The sequence below is a fragment of the Puma concolor genome, chromosome E4, assembly GCF_028749965.1.
Source record: "Puma concolor isolate L17-30 chromosome E4, mPumCon1.1.hap2, whole genome shotgun sequence".
NCBI lineage: Eukaryota > Metazoa > Chordata > Mammalia > Carnivora > Felidae > Puma > Puma concolor.
In genome coordinates this window covers 53,083,313-53,106,398 of record NC_141683.1, presented here as the reverse complement: position 1 = coordinate 53,106,398, position 23,086 = coordinate 53,083,313, and the positions used below count along the sequence as shown (strand labels likewise).

At 46.8% G+C, this 23,086-nt stretch overlaps 1 protein-coding gene across 1 annotated transcript in view; it reads left to right on the top strand.

Annotated features, from left to right (window-relative positions):
- Nucleotides 1-23,086, top strand: part of TNN (tenascin N) — a 64,409-nt gene that overhangs the window by 17,944 nt on the left and 23,379 nt on the right. The window contains exons 7-13 of the mRNA XM_086694654.1: nucleotides 9,286-9,549; nucleotides 13,057-13,320; nucleotides 16,050-16,313; nucleotides 16,973-17,236; nucleotides 18,990-19,253; nucleotides 19,913-20,176; nucleotides 21,312-21,575. Of these exons, the coding sequence (XP_086550780.1) occupies nucleotides 9,286-9,549; nucleotides 13,057-13,320; nucleotides 16,050-16,313; nucleotides 16,973-17,236; nucleotides 18,990-19,253; nucleotides 19,913-20,176; nucleotides 21,312-21,575 (1,848 nt within the window). The remainder of the gene's footprint in view (nucleotides 1-9,285; nucleotides 9,550-13,056; nucleotides 13,321-16,049; nucleotides 16,314-16,972; nucleotides 17,237-18,989; nucleotides 19,254-19,912; nucleotides 20,177-21,311; nucleotides 21,576-23,086) is intronic.

Here is a 23,086-nt window from a genome sequence, read left to right as displayed (position 1 = left end):
ATATATATTTTTTTTTTAAATTTTTTTTTTTTCAACGTTTATTTATTTTTGGGACAGAGAGAGACAGAGCATGAATGGGGGAGGGGCAGAGAGAGAGGGAGACACAGAATCAGAAACAGGCTCCAGGCTCTGAGCCATCAGCCCAGAGCCCGACGCGGGGCTCGAACTCACGGACCGCGAGATCGTGACCTGGCTGAAGTCGGACGCTTAACCGACTGCGCCACCCAGGCGCCCCTAAAAATATTTTTAAAAATGTCAAAAGATGTTAAAGGCTCTCACATGGGAGTAGTGGTATATTTAGCATCTGTGGATGGAGATAACAGATAATGACAAACGTTATAAATCAGTAACATTTGACACTGTGATTTATTAATCATGAAAGAATTTGCAATCCTTGTAGTCATACATGGAAGATAGTCCGCGTAATTTTCAGTTTTTAGCTGATGCTTGAGTCCATGTGAAATGGTGCATTTCCTGCAAAGCTGTGGTTCTGCCAGCCCACGTTGGGAACTGGTGAGCTGGAGTCTAATGCCACTTGGGGAAGGCTGATCCTTGAAGCTGGCCAAGAAGGGATTTTTGAATTCTGAGACTTCCCTGAAAAGTGTTTTAGTTCTTTTCAGTGGAGTCCTGGCAGGAGCTGGTCGGGCTGGTGAGACGGTGCAAGAATTGAGTTCGCTATTTCGGTTGCCTAACAGATTGCATATCAGTAGTGTGAAAGTTCTAGTCGGCCAGTTGTGAAGGAGAAGATAGAACCTAATTTATGAACTACACAGTACAGACTGTGGAGCTGGCCCGAATGGTGGACTCGTGGAACACTTGTAGGGGCTGGGAAATGGCAAGGAGGTCCTTGTTTCCAGGGGCTTTCTTGTCAGCTCTGAATTACTTGAGAGCCCACGATGCATCAGGCATTATACTAACAATTACTTCTGGAAAATTGTCTCATTTAGTTCTCCCTGTGGCCATGTGGTAGGTCCTATTATTGTTTCTAAGTCACATATGAAAAACCACAAGAACTGAGAAGCTAAGTGTAGGATCGCCCAGCCAAGAAATGACAGAGCTGGGATTTGAACCCAGGATGGGTTCCTTTTGGGTGGACACAAAACTAAAGTGCATCCCACTTTCACCTTTTCACCCATTGTTTCTGGTTAATTCTTATACTTTTTACCTCCTAACTAGAAAACTTTCTGTGACTCCTCATTGCCGTAGGATAATGCAGAAACCCTTCTATCTTGGCCTCAAGGGACCCAACCAAACTGGGTCGTTGTTCTTACCACTTCTGAACGGGAAGCCTTCTTGCTGCTGGACTGTTCTTGGGGTTTCTTAACACAGAGAGCTTATCTCTACATCATGATGGGTTTGTTCATGTTGTTACCCCAGCCTAGGAAGCCCTCCACAGTTATCTCCATTAATTCAGTGGGGAATTCAATTAATACAAGCCATCAGTTGATTCAACAAACACGAATTGCAGAGTAGAGCTGGGCACTAGAGACGTGGTCCCTTTAGATACTTCCACAGCTGGAAAGTCCTGGTCCTTGCCCTTCAGGGACTCATAGCAATAAGATCACTCATCTTTCCAGACCCAGCTCCAACCTTAGCCTCTCCACTGAGGCCTTGTAGGACCACATTAAATAGCAGCCATTTTTGCCTCTGAGTTTTTGGAGCATTTAATCACACACGGCCTTGAATTGATGGTTAACCTTTCAAGTATATTATCCCAACTAGAATGTGAACACTCAAGAAGTGTTTTTATTGTCAATTATATTCTAAATGCAGGATGGGATATTTTATTGGATAGCAAATAAATGTGTGTCATGTGCCCTATGAACATAAAAAAAAAAAGAGGCAATAATGTCTGAGGTCAGGAAACACTCTCAAACCTGGCTAGACTGTTCATTAATTTAAGGGGAAAAAAAAATGTTTTGCATTTCATGAGCTAGAAGAAGACCCTGGAATGTAAGAACAGCATAGCCGTGCACAGGGAGGAAATGACACAGTTCAGGTATTTTCCATTTAACAAGTCACTCGGTGGAACTAATCCACGAAAGGGAAGGGGTCAATTGAAAATCCTCACCCTGTTAAGACACTCGGAGTGCACTGAAGCGTCTCCCACAAAGGCCAGGCTTCAGAAGCAGGTCAACTTCAGAGTAGCAGACACCAGCCAGGCCAGCATCTTCAGCGGCGAGTGTCCCTGACTTCTCTGCCGGACCCTCCACAGCCACCTCACGTCACATGACAAGACAAGCAGGCCACTAACTGGGAGGCGATGCTGTCCCTTTGTCCTCAGTTTCTCCATCTGTAAAATTAAAGGTTAGACTAAATAAGTTTAAAGTCCCTCTTTTTCACGTCATTATGAGTCTTAATAACTGCTCCGATGCGTGCGTTTTGCAATGGTGAGTACGGAACAAAGGACTGCTTGCTTTGTTGTAATTTCACAAGCTGCCACGCGCAGTGGAACATACAGCCTGGCATATTCACGTGTTAACAGTTTTCTTCGAACTTTTCCCTTTGATGATGCTACGAAATAACAATTTTGCTTCACTGAGGATCTTGTTCACTTTTTACTGCTTTCCAAACACACTGCTCTGTTTGAAATGGCCCAGCCCTAAAACTTGCCTTCTTAAATTCCTTCATGTTTCAAGATGAACTCCTGCCAACATTCAGAGCTCCTGCCTCACACAGCCACCCATGCACACCCGGTGGCTGAAAAATAATGATTTTCGTCATTTGAGAACCCACTGTTATTCTAGGTGCTGCAGGGCTTGATAAACATTACCTTTAGTCCTTATAATAGCATTGTAAACATTATTATTCCCATTTTACAGGCGAGAAAATGGGAGACTACAGAATTTAGGAGAGTCAGGGTGAACCAGTGAATGGCATTTGAACTTAGGTTTGCTTGAGGTCAAATCACCACCTTTCCAGAAGCAAAGCTAGAGGAGAGCAGGAAAAGGAGTTCATCTTTGGCACATTCTCTACAAATAATGCTTGTGGAATAATTTTATTGCCACAGTGAAGGCAGTAGGGGAGGCTTGAGAAAACAAGATCTTGGGACGCATGGCCACGGTAGTCGGGAGGAAAGCCTCACCTTCCAGGAACTCACTATCAAACTAGGGGCATAGGCCCTTTCCCCCATCTTTGCCCCCAAACTCATATGCCCGTAGATTTTAGATTCTGGCTGTGCCATTTTCCACTATGCCAAAGGGATGATTCAGAAGTAGCCATTGTGAATGGAAAAAGCTGTTCCCAATGCCTGTGGCCATGGGCTGGGCAGGGACACATGAGGTTGGTGTTCCAGCACAGACTGAGGACAGCCATGTCCTACCCAAACCGGTGGTGAATCTCATTATAAAGTGGAATAAACTTTCCTGCTGTGCCTAGAGCTCTTAATTAGCTGCTTCTGTATACTTAGTTTTGTAGATTAGATCTTCTGGAGTGGGGCTCCTCTTTATTCTAACACATGCAACTTAAAAGTCTGTCTACCAAGTCTTGTCTTAAATCTCTCTGACCTTGCACGACCCTGAGAAAGGTCCCATCAGGGCTGCTAGCATCCAGTAGGTGGGCAGGGAGTTGGGGGCTGGGTGGGAGAGCCAGTCTCCTCACTGAGGCTCCCACCATGACTCATCTATGACTCAGCCAGCGTCTGCAGCTGCTGGAGGGCTTTGTTCCATGAAAAAACTGCTTATGATCCTCACATCCCTTCTTGGCAGAGAGGGAGGCTTTGGTACTGCTAAGCTGGACCAGGAGTGTGGCCTCCCATCGGGGTCCCAACACCAGGGCTGTCCTCCTGCTTCTGTGTCGTGGCATCTGGTTCCCATCCTTAGATTTATCATATAGAGGAGCAGCCCCACGAAGCCCCTCCTTCTGACTCAGGGTGTTGTTAGGGGATCGAGAGAAAGGGCAGAGTCCTGAGTTCGAGGCTGGCCAGTCTTCTTAGCTGGCTTCATGACCTTGGAGAAGTCACATCTCCTCTCTGGGCTACATCTCTGACCCTGGCACGGGAGGATTCTGTTTTTCTTTCCCACCTTCGTACTCTTCACAGTCAAGATGCATTTCCTGGCTCTTCTCCACTCCTCGAGTGCCCTGGGACTGTTGAGGGAACCAGATGCACCAGGCTGGTTACACTCACATGGGCATGGTGGCTCTTGAGAGGGCTGCGCACAAGGCAGCCCTGACCCCCCAAAGCATAGGCCTGTGCCCTGGGTCCCACATCTCTGGGGCAAGCACTGGCCTGGGGCAGGGAGGGATGGTGGGAGGCACCGCGGGGACCTTGGGTTGTGCAGATGTGGGTCACTTTGGAGAGGATGAGGACCAGGGACTTTAAGAGGCAGGACTGTCAGGGTGTCCTTGCTCTTTTCCCCCGTCCTCACTTTCCATTCTAAATGTCCCCATTCCTGAGTCAGTGCTAATGCCTGTTGCCGTGGGCTGGAACAGGGACATGTGAGGTTGGTGTTTGAGCAGAGACTGAGCACGCCATGCCCTACCCCAAGTGGAATAAACTTTCCTGCTGAGCCTAGAGCTCTTAATTAGCTTCTTCTGTATACTCAGTTTTGTAGGTTAGATCTTCTGGAGTGGGGCTCCCCATTTTTATTTTTATTTTTTATTAAACTTTTTATGTTTATTTTTGAGAGAGCACAAGCAGGGGAGGGGCAGAGGGAGGGAGACACAGAATCCCAAGCAGGCTCCAGGCTCTGTGCTCTCCGCACAGAGCCCGACTTGGGGCTCGAACTCACAAAGTGTGAGATCATGCCCTGAGCCGAAGTCGGATGCCTAACTGACTAAGCCACCCAGGCAACCCCAAAGTGGGGCTCCCCACACATGCAAGTGAAAGGTCGACCTACCAAGATTTTCCCAGATGGAGGGGTCACCTTCGGAGGCTCTTTTCATTCCTTCCCTGTCATGTGCAGAATCATGCTTTGCACAGAAAAGGGGGACCAGGGTGGGGACCGAGTTCTCTCTCTTGTGCTCACTTTCCCTTGAGCATCCTCTTAGAACCTGCTCAAGTCTGCAGAGGCCCGGGACAAGGCCCTGTCACTGTCTGCTCCTGACTTCACCGCTCTCTGCTGTGACGTCTGCCCAGCCAGTCTCCTAAGAGCAACCGTAGGAGACTGTTTCCAGCTGTCACTGCAAGCTCCAGTCCCCTGCTGCGTATGGATTCAGATGGCAGGAACCTTCCAGATCACACTTGATGCTATTTATTTATTGTGATTATTTCCATGAGAAAAGGCTGACGATAATGCTGCTGAGACACAGTGGTATCAGGCAGGGTCTTCGGCAGATAGGAATGGTTCACAGCTGGGCTCTCCCACTTAAAGTGTCCGGGTGCAGATTCCTGGTCCCATTCTCCCCGCCCTCTCCTGAAAACCCTGCCCTCCCTCAGATCTGTCCATCTCTGTAAATGGTCACCCCATTCTGCAAATCGTTCGGGTCTCAAATCAACATGGATGGATGGAAGGGTGGATTTGTATCCCACATCAGCCCCATCGGCAGATTCTGACAGGTTTACATTTGAAATCTCCCGAGTGCAGCCTTTCTCGTGACTTCATCCCTGCCACACTGGTTCACATTCCTGTCTTCTCTCACACTGTTGGGACAGCCTCCCAGGTGACCTCTACTCTTGACCTACTATAGCCTGTACTCTCTCTGGCAGCCAGAGGGACCCTTTGATAATTTAGGTCAGATCATGCCATTCTTCTGTGCAAAACCCCCAGGGGCTTCTTATCTCATTCAGTGCAAAAGCCACAGTCATTATAGTGGCCTTGGACGCCATCCACGGTCCACTCGCCCCTTACCTCCCTGGACTCACCTCCAGCCACTCAGCCCCTCACTGACTCTGTCCTGTTGCTTTTCCCTGGCTATGTGGAGCAGGGCCTTTGGACTTGCTCCTTCTGTGTGGAATGAGGTGCCCAGACAGTACATGCCCGCTGCCTCATTTCGTTTAGGTCTTTGTTCAAATGTTACCTTCCCAGTGAGATGGCTCTTTCCTGACCTCCCTGTCTAAGCTCACAAACCGCTTTTGCTCGGCATTTTCTAACCCTATATCTTGCCTCATTGGGCTTCCTAATACTATCACATCTTGTTTATCGTCTGTCTCCTTGAGGAAAATGTAAGTTCCATAGCAGAGAGTCTTTATTCTGTTCATTGCTTAGACAGTTGGCCCTTAACATGGATTTGAACTGCACCAGTCCACTTATGTGTAGCTTTTTTTCAATAAATATACTGGAAAAGTTTTATGAGATTCATGACACTTTGGAAAAACTCAGACAAAGTTTAGAAATATAGCCTAGAAATCCTGAAAAAATTAAGGGAAAGTAGGTATCATTGGAAGAATACAGTATATGATACAACATACAAAATATGTGTTACTTGAATGTTCGTGTTATCAGTAAGCCTTCTGGTCAACAGCAGGCTATTAAGTTTTTCATGAGTCAAAAGTTACACGTGGATTTTTGACTGAGCAGAAGAGAATTGAGGTGCCTGATTCCTGCATTGTTCAGGGGTCAACGGTATTCGTATCCTAGGGCCGCTGTAGCAAAGTACCAAAAGACCGGGTGGTTTAAAACAATAGAAATTTATTGTCTCCCTGCTGTGGAGGCTGCAAAGTCTGAGATCAAGGTGCCTGCAGGGCTCCGCTCTCTCTTCGAAAGCTGTAGGGGAGAGTCCTTCCTCACCCCTCTAGCTTCAGCTGTTTGTTGGCAATCCTTGTCAATCTGTGACTTACAGATGCGGCATTCTAGGCACATGGTGGGCTTCTTCATATCATCTTCCCTGTGTGTGTGTGTGTGTGTGTGTGTGTGTGTGTGTGTGTCCAAACTCCCCCTTTCATAAGGACACCAGTCATACTGAATTAGGCTCACTCTAATGACCTCATTTTGACCTGATTATCTCTAGAAAGACCCTATTTCCAAGTAAGGTCACATGCTGAGGTACGGAGGGTTAGCACGTTGACTAAGCTTTTGGTGGGGGAGGGGCACACTTAAAAATTTTTTTTAATGTTTATTTATTTTTGAGAGACAGAGTGCGGGCAGGGGAGGGGCGGAGAGACAGGGGACACAGAATCCGAAGCAGGCTCCAGGCAGGCTCACTTTAATTTAAAACTGAGTTAAACCGGGGCGCCTGGGTGGCTCAGTCAGTTAAGCATCCGACTTTGGCTCAGGTCATGATCTCAAGGTTTGTGGGTTCGAGCCCCTTGTCTGGCTCTGTGCTGACAGCTCCGTGTCTCTGTCTCTCTCTGCCCCTCCCCTGCTCGTGCTCTGTCTCTCTCAAAAAATAAATAAACATTACAAAAAATTAAAAAAAATAGAAAATGAATAACTGAGTTAAACTGAATTCCCAACTCCAGCTAGGCACTCAGGGAACGTTTGTAGAATGTGTGACTACCATTTACTAGCTGAGTGACCTTGGCTAAGTTATCTAACCTCTCTGAGCCTGGTATGTATGGTTAGTGCTCTAAAAATGGTAACCATTATTAATGTTCAAAATTAGTACATGGGGAATCTGATACAACCTTGAGTTGTTAGTATGAGGTTTGATAGGGTAATGTGTGAAAAGCACCTTACATTTAGTATACACTCAATTGATGACAGTTGGTTTATTAAATATGCACTGTCTCTGGTGACAGAACATATTTCATTTCCTTGCACACAAAGAAGACACTGCCATTGTGCTCAAGAAAGCTGATCCTAGTTGATGTGAAAAAAATGCAGCTTTGTAGCGTCGGAACTTCTCTGCTGGAGGACCCTTGGCTAAGAGAACCAGGGCAGGATGGGGAGGAAGGAAAGCTGCTTAAATTTCTGAGAGGAGGAACCTGTTTCGTGTGTCTTTCCCCAAAAGGGTATAGATCTGCAGGTGGGGAGGGTTCTTGGCACCAAATGTCAGCTTTGTTCTGTGCAGCGCCCTTATCAGTGACCTTGAACGGATGCTGCACTCGGATGCTTACCTATTAGGTTTGTAAATGATAAGCTAGAAAGGAAAATCAGCATGTTGAGTGAAAGACTAAATTATAAATGAAGTCCATAAGGTGAAATATAACAAGAATAAACATTGGAGATGTATTTTTTTTTTTAATTTTTTTTTTCAACGTTTATTTTTTATTTATTTTTGGGACAGAGAGAGACAGAGCATGAACGGGGGAGGGGCAGAGAGAGAGGGAGACACAGAATCAGAAACAGGCTCCAGGCTCTGAGCCATCAGCCCAGAGCCTGACGCGGGGCTCGAACTCAGGACCGCGAGATCGTGACCTGGCTGAAGTCGGACGCTTAACCGACTGCACCACCCAGGCGCCCCTGGAGATGTATTTTATATGCATCTTAAATGGGGAAGATGTGGCTCAATGTGGGATTCTCAGCCTTGGCTGTGCATCAGAATTACCTGCGGAGTCTTGCTTATTTGTTTTTTCAGCAAAGATGTCAGCGCATATCTGAGACTTGAAATGAGCTCTCTGCAGGTGATACTGAGGAGGTGCCCAATGTTGACAACCCCTGGGTCAGCAGGGACACGTGTTGAAAAGCATAGGGATTTTCTGAGGCTGTGGGCTGAAGATATGTTATTGAGGGAACAGTGTCTAGGACATGGAGGGGTATGTTGTTCTCGGTTCATCCTTCTAGAACATCAACCTTGCATAGGTAGGGATTTCTGATTGTTTTGTTCATTGGTGACTCCTGAGTGCCATTATATTCCCTGGCATGAAACGGATGGTCAGTGAATTGTTGAATGAATGGACTGAGTTTTGGGGATTTTTCTTTGATCAAGGGAAAGAAAGCATGTCCAGATGTAAGTGCCAGGTCTAGAAACTGTAATTTGAAAGTATAATATGATATGATATGGTATGGCATGATATGATATGATATAATGATACAAAAGTTAATAACCTATAAATACAGACATTGGAGAGGTGAAGCTGTTTTGACTTGAGGAGAGTTAGGAAGGAGAATGGTTACTATTCTTGAACACCTGCTGGAGGGTCTCCTAGAAGAAGCATTAGGTGTATTCCATATGCCTCTTGAAGGAGTTCCATTTCATGTGACTGCATTTGCAGGAGTCTTGTCTAACGTGCTCATTGGTCTCAAAATGGAAGGGATTGTTTTGTCCATCAGGGAGCCCTTTCTCAGCCTACAGTTCAAGTAGAGCTCTTCCAGCTGTCCACCTGTCACAGATGATGGAGAGACCCTCTTGCATTGTATGGACCATGGAACTCGGTCACCTGGATGAACTAGATCTTGAAGCCCCTGTGATTTTGGCCAGCCAAACGTCTTCTCTAACTTTTCTTTCTCGTATATTTTTATGAAGAAATCGATAGCCCAACCAACGTGGTCACCGACCGAGTGACAGAAGACACAGCGGTAGTCTCCTGGACCCCAGTCCAGGCTGTCGTAGACAAGTACGTGGTGCGCTACACCTCTGCTGATGGGGACACCAGGGACATGGCGGTGCCCAGGGAGCAGAGCAGCACCGTCCTGACGGGCCTGAAGCCGGGGGAGGCGTACAGAGTCTACGTGTGGGCCGAGAGGGGCAGCCAGGAGAGCAAGAAGGCCGACACCAAGGCCCTCACAGGTAACAGAGGAACGGGAGCCTAAACAGATTTCCTCACAGCAGGGAGGAGGCTGATTTTTGAATCAGGAGTCCGATGCCCACCTAGCATCAGCTCTTTTGCTTGCGGGGGTGGGGAAGGGGGTTGCAAAAGCAATTTCAAATTTCACAATTATGATTTCTCCCCTTTTAACTTCAAACAAAAGAGACCAGCCTTTTTACGTTACACAGAAGGTCATACTTATTTGGGTTAGAATTCCATATGCAACTCTCTCAGAGAAGAGTAACACTTCCTAATTTTCATTTTTTTGGACGTTAAAACTCAAAACATTTGGCTGACAGTGAATTTGAATGCTTATCTCAGTTTGCAGTGGCTGTACAGGCACTTTGCTTATAATCTGGAGCTCTCTTGGGGCGCCTGGGTGGCGCAGTCAGTTAAGCGTCCGACTTCAGCCAGGTCATGATCTCGCGGTCCGTGAGTTCGAGCCCCACGTCAGGCTCTGGGCTGATGGCTCAGAGCCTGGAGCCTGTTTCCGATTCTGTGTCTCCCTCTCTCTCTGCCCCTCCCCCGTTCATGCTCTGTCTCTCTCTGTCCCAAAAATAAATAAAAACGTTGAAAAAAAAAATTAATCTGGAGCTCTCTTTCAGACCATGGAAATGGTTTGCATCCTGAGTCAACAGTCACCGAATGTACCGATTCTGCCTTTAAGCTTTCAGAAACCATACGGGTCCCTATATTTCACCCAGCTGTGAAATATAGCCCGCCTTCGGCCCAGCTTGGGTTTGCAGATGTCCTGAGGCTGCAGGGGAGCGTATCCCACACCTGCTTTGTGTTTAAACCCTCCGCTGGTACTGTCCCTGAGTCCAGAGCAGTCTAATCCTGGAGGCTGCTTGAGGTTGCAGACACTTGACAGGAATCCTAGAAAAGGATTTACTTATTCACTGGGCTCCATTCTGGACAGTCACTTAGTACAGAGGTGCCCAGAGAAGCCATTAATTAGTTAGGAATGTGGATTCAGAAGCTTGACTGTCCAAGTTTTAATCCCAGCTCTGCCATTTAGTAGCTGAGGGACTTTGGGCAAGTCAGCTGACCTCTGTTCCTCTCATTCTTGTCTGTAAAATGGGGCATATGAGTATTTATATCAAAGAGTTGTTGTGAGGGTTGCATGAGTGAATTCATGTAAGTGCCCGACATATAGCAAGGGCTACGTGAGCGGTAGTAGTGATTATTTCTTAGAATATGTCTTAGTCTTCTCTGGCTGCTATAACAGAATATCATAGACTGGGGGCTTAAACAAAAGAGGTTTATTTCTCACAATCTTGGAGCCTGGAAAGCTCCATGATCTGGGCACTGGCTGATTCAGTTCCTGGTGAGAACCCTCTTCTTGGCTAATAGATGGCTACCTTCTTCCTACACCTTTATAGGGCAGAGAGAAGAAACTCAGGTCTCTTCTTGTGAGGCACTGATGCCACCATAGGGAACCCACCCCCACGACCTCACCTAAACCTAATTACCTCCAAATACCAGCAAATTGGTGGTTAGGGCTTCAACCTGGGAGTTGGAGGGGAGCACAAATATTCAGTCCATAGCAAATGCTAATCAGCAAACAGCCCTTGAAGTTTTTGGTTATTTTTTCATTTATTTGTTTGTTTGTTTGTTTGTTTAAAGTTTATTTTGAGAGAGACAGAGACAGTGTGAGTGAAGGAGGGGCAAAGAGAGGGAGAGAGAGAATCCCAAGCAGGCTCTGTGCTGGCAGTGGTGGGGGCTGGGGGGGGGGGGGGGCTGGACCTATGAACTGTGGGATCATGAACTGAGCTGAAACCAAGAATCGTATGCTGAACGGACTGAGCCACCCAGGTGCCCCTAGCCCTTGAAGTATTTAATGGCATGTGGCCTCCTGGGTCCAGGTGGGCCTTATCTCCTCCAGGGGAAGGAGAAGTTGCCAGTAAGGAGGGTGAGATCTAGATTTGTTTAAACTAGCAGACTTTCTGTGAGGGGCCAGATAGTCCATGTTTTCAGCTTTGGGGACCATGCCGTCTCTGATACAACTATTCAGCTCCGCCATTGAAATGTGAAAACAGCCATGGAGAGTATGTAAATGACCTGGTATGACTGTGTTCAATGAAACTTTATAAAAATAGGCAGTGGGTCAGATTTGGCCCATGCGTTGTAAATTGCCAGCTCCTGGTTTATATTACACAAGGCTTTCTGTTTTCTAGGATTTTGAGTGTTGTGAAAGGGAGGCCTGTGGGTCAGTCTTTTTAAGATGGTGGAAGCTGGAATAGAGAAGAATCTTCCCCGCTCTCAGGTGGCGGTGGTGTGAGTTAGCACCTCAGCTGCTGGGGGGGGGGGGGGCAGCATAAGGCATAAGATGTAAGGATAGGATGGGCTGGTTGTGTCTTATTTTTAATATGCAAGTCTCTTAACAATCTTAAGTGGTGTTGGTGGTGGACAGAGGGGAGTCATGAAGGATGGGGCGGCAGCATCAAAGCCAGCTTAGAATCCCAGAACGAAACTCCCCCTTGTATGTCTTTGCTCCTCAAGGCAAGTTGTCTCCTTGGCTGTGTGCTCCATCCCACTGGCCTGGCCATGCATGTCGAGCAATGGGGCACGGGCTTGAGATGCAGTTGCTGTTACGGAAAGCTCAGCCATTTTGAGGAAGTGGTTTTTGAAACAGGATCATAAAGGCATTGCTAATCATGTACCCAACTACTTGGATTTCTGACTCAGAGGTTCACATTTCAAGGAGAAAGGGGGGAATTTCGTGCCTCGAATGACACTTGTAATAACAAAGAGCTTATATTCAAGCATTTTTCCATGTGAATATCTCATCTGTGATTTGTCATAACCTGTGAGGTAGGTACTGGTATTTCCTTCTTTGTGGAGATGAGGAGACGGAGACTTAAATTTGGAGTCTGTCCAAAGTCAGCAACTAAGAAACGGTGCCCAGATTCCAACCCAGTTTAACTGTATTGAAACCCAGACAGATTCCTACCCAAGTAGGATTATTTTTTTTTTTATCAGCCCAGACCTCAAAGACCATCAGTTGAAGTCTTCTGGTGCTCTGGCTGTAGGCATAATGTTTTATATGGAAAGAACTAACAGCTCCTACTTTCAGGATATTTTTATTCCCAAATAAAATATTAGAGCCACTGCAGAGATTTACTGAAGTATAATTGCTTTCAGGTACAGGGAATCAGAACTCAAAGAGTGTATTATATAAACCCAGGGTAATGGAGAAATTTGCATATGAAGACCAATTTTTTTAAAATCCAGAGTCTACTTGTGGGTAAAGTTTATAGAGCTGAGACTGTTTTGGCTTTGTCTGAAAACCCTACGTCTCCTTACATGCTATTAGCTCATTCTTGGAATTTCAGACCACTTGCTTAATTAAACCCTTAAGTTATCCCAATCACTGGCACATAACAGATTCTGAAATTTGTTGAGATCATCATTTTGTCTGTGTATGTGCTGGCCTCTCTGGAACCAGAGAGTTGGTAAATGTTACATTTCTTTCATCTCTCTTAAAGACATTGACAGCCCCCAAAACCTGGTGACCGACCGGGTGACGGAGAACACGGCCACCGTCTCCTGGGACCCGGTGCAGGCCGTCATCGACAGGTACATGGTGCGCTACACGTCCGCCGATGGAGACACCGGGGAGGTGCCGGTGGGGAAGGAGCAGAGCAGCGCCGTGCTGACGGGCCTGAGGCCGGGCGTGGAGTACACGGTCCAGGTGTGGGCCCAGAAGGGGACCCGAGAGGGCAAGAAGGCCGACACCACGGCCCCGACAGGTAACGGAGCGTGCATCATCCCTGTGTCACTGCTAAACTCATGTCTGTTTCAGTTGGTTTTCCTTCTGTGACCTTGGCAGAAAGGGAGGTTTTACAGAGTGCAATGGTGTGCTTATAGAGTTCATTGTATGCCTTACTTCTATTTGATGGCTTCTCGTAGAATGCACAGCTCATCTTGCGGCCTTCAAACTTTGGTCTTTAAAGATTGATGTGATTGCTTGTGGTCCTTTGTTCTCTGCCTGTGCGTCTTCCGTGTTGTGAACACACGAAGTGCCTCACCTGATACGGACTAAACGGGATGAAAGCACAAGTGCCTTCCATGTGGGGGGAGCCGGACTGTGATCCCAAACCAACTTTGTTTTCCCTCTTCACCTGTTTAAACCCTTTCTTGGAGCTTGTTTTTTATTTCTGCCCTTCGGATGAATGTTTTAGGCAGAGATAATAATAATGCTCTATTAGCTAAAAATAAGCAAGTATCTCGTCATTTTTAGTCCTCAACACATATCATTTTAGTAATTAAAATGTCTATATCAATACTTCATTTAAAGTTAAGTCTTCTCGGGGCGCCTGGGTGGCGCAGTCGGTTAAGCGTCTGACTTCAGCCAGGTCACGATCTCGCGGTCCGTGAGTTCGAGCCCCGCGTCGGGCTCTGGGCTGATGGCTCGGAGCCTGGAGCCTGTTTCCGATTCTGTGTCTCCCTCTCTCTCTGCCCCTCCCCCGTTCATGCTCTGTCTCTCTCTGTCCCAAAAATAAATAAAAAACGTTGAAAAAAAAATTTTTAAAGTTAAGTCTTCTCCTCTCCACTGGCGTGGGCCATTTGCGGGCTAACTATCTGCCATGGGAAGGGGGGTCTGCTTGACTGCTCTTGTATTTCCCTTCTTATACTTCAGACACCCTCCTTCTAGCATGCTAACTGTAGTTTCTGGCCCATTTATGTTTGGTACAGCTTGGAGAGAGGCCAGGGGTCAGGAGAAGGAGAGGTAAGGGGTCCTGCTTTACTATAACCTTCACAGCTGCCCTGAGCCTGTCATGGGGCCTGACCAGTGTTAAAGCTAATGTTTCCCTCGTGGAGCACTTCTGTGCGTTCTTCAGGGATCCTCTTACACTCTGAGCTGTCATCATAGTGATCCTGTGACAGATGCATCTCTCCTGCTGGTCACCTACTCCCCTTCCTCTGCCTACACATGTGGGGTGCACTCCAGTGCCTTTCTGGTGGCATCACCTCACCCCTCTGGCTGAGTGTCTTGGACAGCTCCTAAAATAATCCCAGGTGGGCTCTTCTTCCCTTGGTCCATGTCTGGTCTGCAGGGCATATGCAGGCATCCTTTAATCCATTCAACTAGATACATGGTTCTTTTGCAATGCTCTCTATCAGAGCAAACAGCCATTTTCTCACCCCTTAGGTATTTTAGATACATGTCAGACACCAGCCTACGGTGTTCCCCAAGTGTTGGGCAGAGTTTCTCAGTCTTGGCACTAGTGAGATATTTGGCTGGAGAAATCTTTGTTGCAGGGGTTGGTCTCAGGCACCGTATGCTGTTTAACAGCATCCCTGGCCTCTACCCATTAGACTCCAGTAGCCTCTGCATCCCACACCGAGTTGTGACAACAAGTAGGTCTCCAGATATTGCCAATCATTTCTGATTGAGAACACTTGCCCATTTGAGGTTTGGGTCTCACCCATGAAACTCAGTGTAACTCTGCCCAAAGAAATCCACTCTTGAAGTCCCATCCCTTTGGCCTCTCCAACCTCTTTCATTGTCTGGAGATGGTTTGGCCAGCTGAGGGCCACGGGACTGTTGGTCCTACTTTGACTGTGGGCTTTCAGATTGGAATGTAGATACCAGTTTTCTTGGAGTCACAGCCCAAACCAAGATAAGAGGAGTCCTGCTTGAACATACCATTGCACATATGTGACACGACCTAGAGGCAAAGACTTTAGGGAAACGACTTTTGCAATAAACTATTTGGAACAAAGACATGTTGTTATTTTCTTGGTGACTGCATTTTTGAATACCTTCTCTGTGTATAGTTTGGAGGAGCATAATCTTCTTCACTCATAAAATATCAGCAAGGTGATATCAATAATAGCTTATGGTCATTGGGCATCTACTCTGTGCCAAGAGTTGTCACAAAGGCCGTATTGTTAACTCATTTAATACAGCTAGTTTCCAGGCTATACACTAATATCTTGTCCTGCTTTTTTTATTCTGCAGACACTGTAATACTTCAGTATTTTCAAGGCCCCTTTTTACATGGTATTTTTTGTCTTGGTTTTCAGAGCCATCCAGTGAAATATTTACAATAACTATTAACAGTCCTATTTTATCCATGCATAGAGGTGAGGTGAGCCGCCCAAGGTCATGAAACAAGTTAGTAATTTATGAAATTAGATGTATGCATGGAACATTAGTGCTCAAAAGAACATTAAAGTCTATCCGACCTGAACCCCAGATTTGCAGGTGATGAGGCTGAGGCCCAGCCAGAGACCATTGAGATGTGCAGGACCACAGCTTTTCTGACTTGGATCTAGTGCTTATCCTGCTGTCGTGTGCTGCCTCTTTGAGGATCCAAGAGGCCAGCTGTGGAGAGAAGGTCTATGTCCCTGAAACAATTGAAAACTGACATAGGACATGGGAAAACCACAAGACCAGGAAACTGCCTCCCTTCAAGCAACACGGTCTCCCTCTTCAGTGCTTGTTAATGGTGTGCTTTAACTTTCCTTTTAGACATTGACAGCCCAACAAACCTGGTGACCGACCGGGTGACAGAGAACACGGCCACCGTCTCCTGGGACCCGGTGCAGGCCGTCATCGATAGATACATGGTGCACTACACGTCTGCTGATGGAGACACCGGGGAGGTGCCGGTGGGGAAGGAGCAGAGCAGCGCCGTGCTGACGGGCCTGAGGCCGGGCGTGGAGTACACGGTCCAGGTGTGGGCCCAGAAGGGGGCCCGGGAGAGCAAGAAAGCCAACGCCACGGCCCCAACAGGTAATAAGAAAAAGATCAATCAGAATTGAATTTTGAGCATGTGGATTTGAGTGTTCATGATACCCAAGAGGCAGCCTGAGATGAGAGACTTTGCAGAGAAAGTCACAGAGACCAAAAAGGACAGTGGGTCCTAGTAGTGACCTCAGCGAGGTGGTAGTTGGTAGCTCTCTCTGCCTGGTTGTGGTGAGCTGCTCACGAAACCACTCAGCCCACAGGAAGGGAGAAATAAAGCTATGCAGTGGCCATGTTTTCAGCGGACTCAGCAAAGATGTTTATAGGCTCTGATCGTTGCAATGCTTGTGATAATACTTTTGGAATGATTGCCCGCGAAGCAGCCCATGATAAAATGATAAACTAGGTACCCTGAACGTCATGGCAGATGTTTAATGACTGTTGTGATGTGACATAATGTTGTTAAGAAGATGTCGTTCCTCATATATTTTAGGGAGCTAAAAGCCAAAAGTATGTTAAGCTTACAATGTGTAGTCTTTTGAAATTGGGACCTGGGGTTCCTTTCTCCCTTGACTCCCAGCAGATTCTGGACGGGAATACCATTGCCTTGTGCTAAGAGAGTTCTAGAAGATGAAATGAGAGTGCTGGGTGGTGGGTATCTCTTCCATGGCTTCAAAGCTTAGGCTTTCCAAATATCTTTTTTAAAGACATTGACAGCCCCCAAAACCTGGTGACCGACCGGGTGACAGAGAACACGGCCACCGTCTCCTGGGACCCGGTGCAGGCCGTCATCGACAGGTACATGGTGCGCTACACGTCTGCCGATGGAGACACCGGGGAGGTGCCGGTGGGGAAGGAGCAGAGCAGCGCCGTGCTGACGGGCCTGAGGCCGGGCGTGGAGTACACGGTCCAGGTGTGGGCCCAGAAGGGGGCCCGGGAGAGCAAGAAGGCGGACACCATGGCCCCGACAGGTAATGGAGCCTTGTTCTTTGAGAATGTAAGACCTCAACCTCTGGCTAATCAAGTTTTGTTTTCCTGCTTTGACACTGGTGGACTAGATGATTTATGGAAGAGCAGGATAGTGTCCCTTTGTGGAGATTGCACACACCATCCCTCACCTTCCTTTTACACATTACCTCCAAATAAGGAGCTCATATTGGCCTCATACTTTGGTCTTATAAAGATAGATGATGATCGGTCCCATCTACCCACTTTTCCTCTGATTTGTACTCAATCGTTGAAATGTTTTGTCTTAAGAGGGAAAAGATATAAAGAAACCATATATGTTAGGATCTGCGAGCCTAGTACTTTAGGGAAGTGTTTTTTTCACTCTGATCTTTTTGAAGCAAGGAAGGGTTATTGTTTTCTTAGGGGATAAATCCTCTCTGAAGCACTGTGTGCTCCGTTCTCAGGATCCTAAAGTTGCACTTACATCCTGTAACAGTTCATAATTTTTAAAGCTCATTCATCTTTGTGTCCTCATTTTTTAAGAACAGACTTATTGAGATATGATTTACTTTCTATACAATGTACTCTTTTAAAGCATATAGTTCAGTGGTTTTTAGTGTATTCACAGAGTTCTACAACCATCACTATTATCTAATCAGAATATTGTCATCACTCCAGAAAGAAACCCCATGTCCGTTAATAGTGCCTCCTGCCCCCACTCCCCCCAGCCCTAGGAAACTATTACTTTCTGTCTCTATAGAGAGAGAAGGTCCTTATTCTGGACATTTCATATAAATGGATTCACACAGCATGTGGTCTTTCGTGACTGGCTTTATTAACTACACATAATATTTTCAAATTTCATCCATGTTGGAGCATGTATGGGTACTTTATTTTCTTGCCAAATAATATCCCATTGTATGGATGTAACACATCGTTTATCCATTTGTCACTTGATAAGCATTTGTGCTTTTTCCACCTTTTGTCTATTGTGAATAGGGTTACTATGAGTGTTTATGGTACAACTTTTTGTGTGGGCATATGCTTTCAGTTCATTTGGGTATATACCTAGGAGTGGAATTGCTGGGTCATATGATAGCTCTATGTTTCACTTTTTGAGGAATGGCCAAGTTATTCCCAGAATGGTGGCAGTATTTTATATACCCACCAGCAATGAATGAGGGTTATATTCTTCAATTGCTTCATCCTCAGAGGTATTTGGTGAGATGGGTAGAGCAGGAATCAATATCCCCATTTTATAGTTAGGAAACCTCAAATACAAGGAAATGAATGATTTTTACAAGTCACAAAGTCAGCTGATGATTCATGGAGTCAGATTTGTGGCATATTCATTGCATATTATGGTACCTTCGTATCTATTTAGTAAGGCCCATATTTTACAAAGCAGGAACTGAGGTTCAGCTGGGGACAGCAGTGCTAGCTGTCCAGGGCCATGGCTGGCTGATGGCAGAGCTGGGCCTATATCCCCAGTCTGTTGGCTCTGCTCAGGGCTTTTCCTGCCCCTCTGCTCTGCATCTCTGGGCTGAAACTGCAAACTAGCTCTTCTGACTCTGGATACTCCTGCTCATTCCATTATCCTGTGCTGCCTTCTTGAGGATCCAAGAGTCTAGCTGTGGAGAGAAGTTCGGTCTTGGTGACACACCTGAAAACTGACAGGACATGGGAAAACCACAAGACCAGGAAACTGCCTCCCTTCAAGCAACACGGTCTCCCTCTTCGGTGCTTATTAATGGTGCGCTTTAACTTTCCTTTCAGACATTGACAGCCCAACAAACCTGGTGACCGACCGGGTGACAGAGAACACGGCCACCGTCTCCTGGGACCCGGTGCAGGCCGTCATCGACAGGTACATGGTGCGCTACACGTCTGCCGATGGAGACACCGGGGAGGTGCCGGTGGGGAAGGAGCAGAGCAGCGCCGTGCTGACGGGCCTGAGGCCAGGCGTGGAGTACACGGTCCAGGTGTGGGCCCAGAAGGGGGCCCGGGAGAGCAAGAAAGCCAACACCACGGCCCCAACAGGTAATAAGAAAAAGATCAATCAGAATTGAATTTTGAGCATGTGGATTTGAGTGTTCATGATACCCAAGAGGCAGCCTGAGATGAGAGACTTTGCAGAGAAAGTCACAGAGACCAAAAAGGACAGTGGGTCCTAGTAGTGACCTCAGCGAGGTGGTAGTTGGTAGCTCTCTCTGCCTGGTTGTGGTGAGCTGCTCACGAAACCACTCAGCCCACAGGAAGGGAGAAATAAAGCTATGCAGTGGCCATGTTTTCAGCGGACTCAGCAAAGATGTTTATAGGCTCTGATCGTTGCAATGCTTGTGATAATACTTTTAGAATGATTGCCCGCGAAGCAGCCCATGATAAAATGATAAACTAGGTACCCTGAACGTCATGGCAGATGTTTAATGACTGTTGTGATGTGACATAATGTTGTTAAGAAGATGTCGTTCCTCATATATTTTAGGGAGCTAAAAGCCAAAAGTATGTTAAGCTTACAATGTGTAGTCTTTTGAAATTGGGACCTGGGGTTCCTTTCTCCCTTGACTCCCAGCAGATTCTGGACGGGAATACCATTGCCTTGTGCTAAGAGAGTTCTAGAAGATGAAATGAGAGTGCTGGGTGGTGGGTATCTCTCCCATGGCTTCAAAGCTTAGGCTTTCCAAATATCTTTTTTAAAGACATTGACAGCCCCCAAAACCTGGTGACCGACCGGGTGACAGAGAACACGGCCACCGTCTCCTGGGACCCGGTGCAGGCCGTCATCGACAGGTACATGGTGCGCTACACGTCTGCCGATGGAGACACCGGGGAGGTGCCAGTGGGGAAGGAGCAGAGCAGCGCCGTGCTGACGGGCCTGAGGCCGGGCGTGGAGTACACGGTCCAGGTGTGGGCCCAGAAGGGGGCCCGGGAGAGCAAGAAGGCGGACACCATGGCCCCGACAGGTAATGGAGCCTTGTTCTTTGAGAATGTAAGGCCTAAGCCTGTGGCTGGTCAAGAGTTGTTTTCCTGTTTGACCCTGGAAGAATCAATGACTTATAGAAGAGCAGAATAGTGTCCTTTCATAAGAGACTGCACACACCACCTCTCACGTCCCTTTAACTGGTTTCCTTACAAGTCAGTCCCCTGTGGCAGTTTCCAAAGTGCAGTTTTGCCGTGATTGGATGGTCGTGTCCAGCTGCTCCTGCTCTGAGTGCGTGGATATTTCACTGTGGACAGCATTAAGGGTCTGTCCTTGTGTTTTGAGTGGGAGGAGAAAATGAAAATCAAATGTTGTTAATATTATTAAATAATATTTTGATAACTCAACTTTATAAAATAGACTTTACATCTACCAGAGCAAGTTGATCTATGTGGTGTGCTTTAGCATGAATGAATCATGATAATCTGGTTTTGAGGATAAGGGTAACTTATATGTTATATTTTAATTTTATTGGGAAAGAGATGTTTGGCCGTATTTCTGTAGTGATTTAACCAGCCAACCAGCGTTACAAGTGCATCTATGATGTGTAAAGCATATTAAAACTGGTCTTCATTTGGCTGATCCACTCAGCAATGTGTGTTGAGCATTTACCATGTGCTGTGTTCTCCACGAGGCTGTGGCAACCCAGAGGAGATATGGTCGCTGCCCTCTTCCTCTAGGAGCCGATATTTGCATCTAGTTATTAGAATCATCTTGGATGAGATCAGAAGTCTCCATTGACATGATGCTAGAAACAAAATGATTACTGCTTGTGAGCATGGACTGTGTCTTCAGCTGAACCCTGAATGCCACATAACACCATGCCTTGCACATAGTGGGAGTTTGATATACGCTTCCCAAATCAATAATGAGATTTGTTTTGTTATACTCTTGGTAAAGGTAATAGTGTAGATTTGCAGATTTTGGTTTACTGTGCTTTCTGCTTGAGGAGCCCAACTCTGTCTGGTTAGAGAAGACATACGTTAGTGAAGCAGTTAGAGCGTAGGTGACGGAAAGACCACGTAACATGAAAGGGCCTCATTCCAAGCAAAACGATGTGAGTTTCTGCACTCTGTGGCCTATAACTAGTGCACGTTGATGAGTACTTTTCCTTTTAGACATTGACAGCCCCCAAAACCTGGTGACCGACCGGGTGACGGAGAACACGGCCACCGTCTCCTGGGACCCGGTGCAGGCCGTCATCGACAGGTACATGGTGCGCTACACGTCTGCCAATGGAGACACCGGGGAGGTGCCAGTGGGGAAGGAGCAGAGCAGCGCCGTGCTGACGGGCCTGAGGCCGGGCGTGGAGTACACGGTCCAGGTGTGGGCCCAGAAGGGGGCCCGGGAGAGCAAGAAGGCGGACACCATGGCCCCCACAGGTAACAGGAGGGAGGAGAACAGAAACTGGGGTCATCACTAGGAGTTGATGCTGCTGCTGAATTATACCACTGCTGCCTTTTGGGTCTGTGACTCAGGGACTGTTTTAGGCAGGTTTGTTGGAAAAAACCTCATTCCCGTACCAAAAAAAAAAAAAAAAAAAAAAAATCAAAGCATAGTTATGGGGTACATACTGAACAGTCCTGTGAAGGTCTTAAAACTCTTTCCCCAGGCTTGTGTTTTAACAGCTCTGCTTCTCAGTGATAAAAAATTACTGAATGGTAAAAACAACATAAAATTCTGAAAAAGCACTGGATTAGAGAACTGTTTTGTGGCAAAGCTGTTTTCTGTGGGTTTGCCTTAATAGATGGTGTGTAGTTTAATTTTTTTTTTTAACGTTTTTATTTTATTTTTGAGACAGAGAGAGACAGAGCATGAACGGGGGAGGGTCAGAGAGAGAGGGAGACACAGAATCTGAAACAGGCTCCAGGCTCTGAGCAGTCAGCACAGAGCCTGACACGGGGCTTGAACTCACGGACTGCGAGATCATGACCTGAGCCGAAGTCGGACGCTTAACCGACTGAGCCACCCAGGCGCCCCTAGATGGTGTGTAGTTTAGAGGAATAAGTGTTTCCTTGGAGGTTGGAGCTCTGTGTTCATTTCGGCCTACGCTAAGTTTTGGTGAGCATTTTCCAAAGGCCAGTGGCACCAAAGGCCAGTGGCACCAAAACAGATATGATTCCTGCTGTCTTGCAGTCCAGTGGGAAAGACAATCAACAAGGAAACCAACTTGTAACTATAATTATGATAAGTTCTATGAAGGAGATGTACCTGGCACAGGTATAAAGAATAGCAGGGTAGGGGTGTTTCTTAGACGGGATGGAACGAATCCTGGTTAAGATACATATAGACAGAAACATCCAAATAACATATCCTTAAACAAGAAAGAAGCTTACTCTTCTCTTGTGGAGTGGGCAGAGTAGAAGTGGCCCAGGGCTGATGAGGTAGCCCCACGGCACAGGAGACCCCGGCTCCTTCGGTATTGTGTTCCGTCATCCCTAGGGGGTTGCCTTCGTCTGTGTGGTCATCTGTCCTCATTCCAGAAGTGGAAAGGGACCTGGGAAAGGGAAGGACACGACTGGAACACTGCACGCGTCCTTTAGTTCTTCTCGTGTTCCACTGGCCAGACCCAAGGCACGGTGCCAGACCTCACTACAGGAAAGGCTGGGAAACGGAGTCTTCAGCTGGGTGATCATGTGCCCACCTTACCCTTCTGTTAGACCGTCCTCTCCAATTCAGTAGCCCCTGGCTGCCTGTGGCAGCTTAAATTTTAATTAATTAAAAGCAACTAAATTATTTTCAAAGTTGGACTCACCACATTTCAGATGGTCCAGAGCCACGTTTCTAATGGCCACTGTATTGGACAGGGCAGAGTACTTCCATCATTACAGAGAGATCCGCTGGACAGTATGCTTATGGAAGAAGGGGAGGATGGCTATTGGAGAAAACTAGC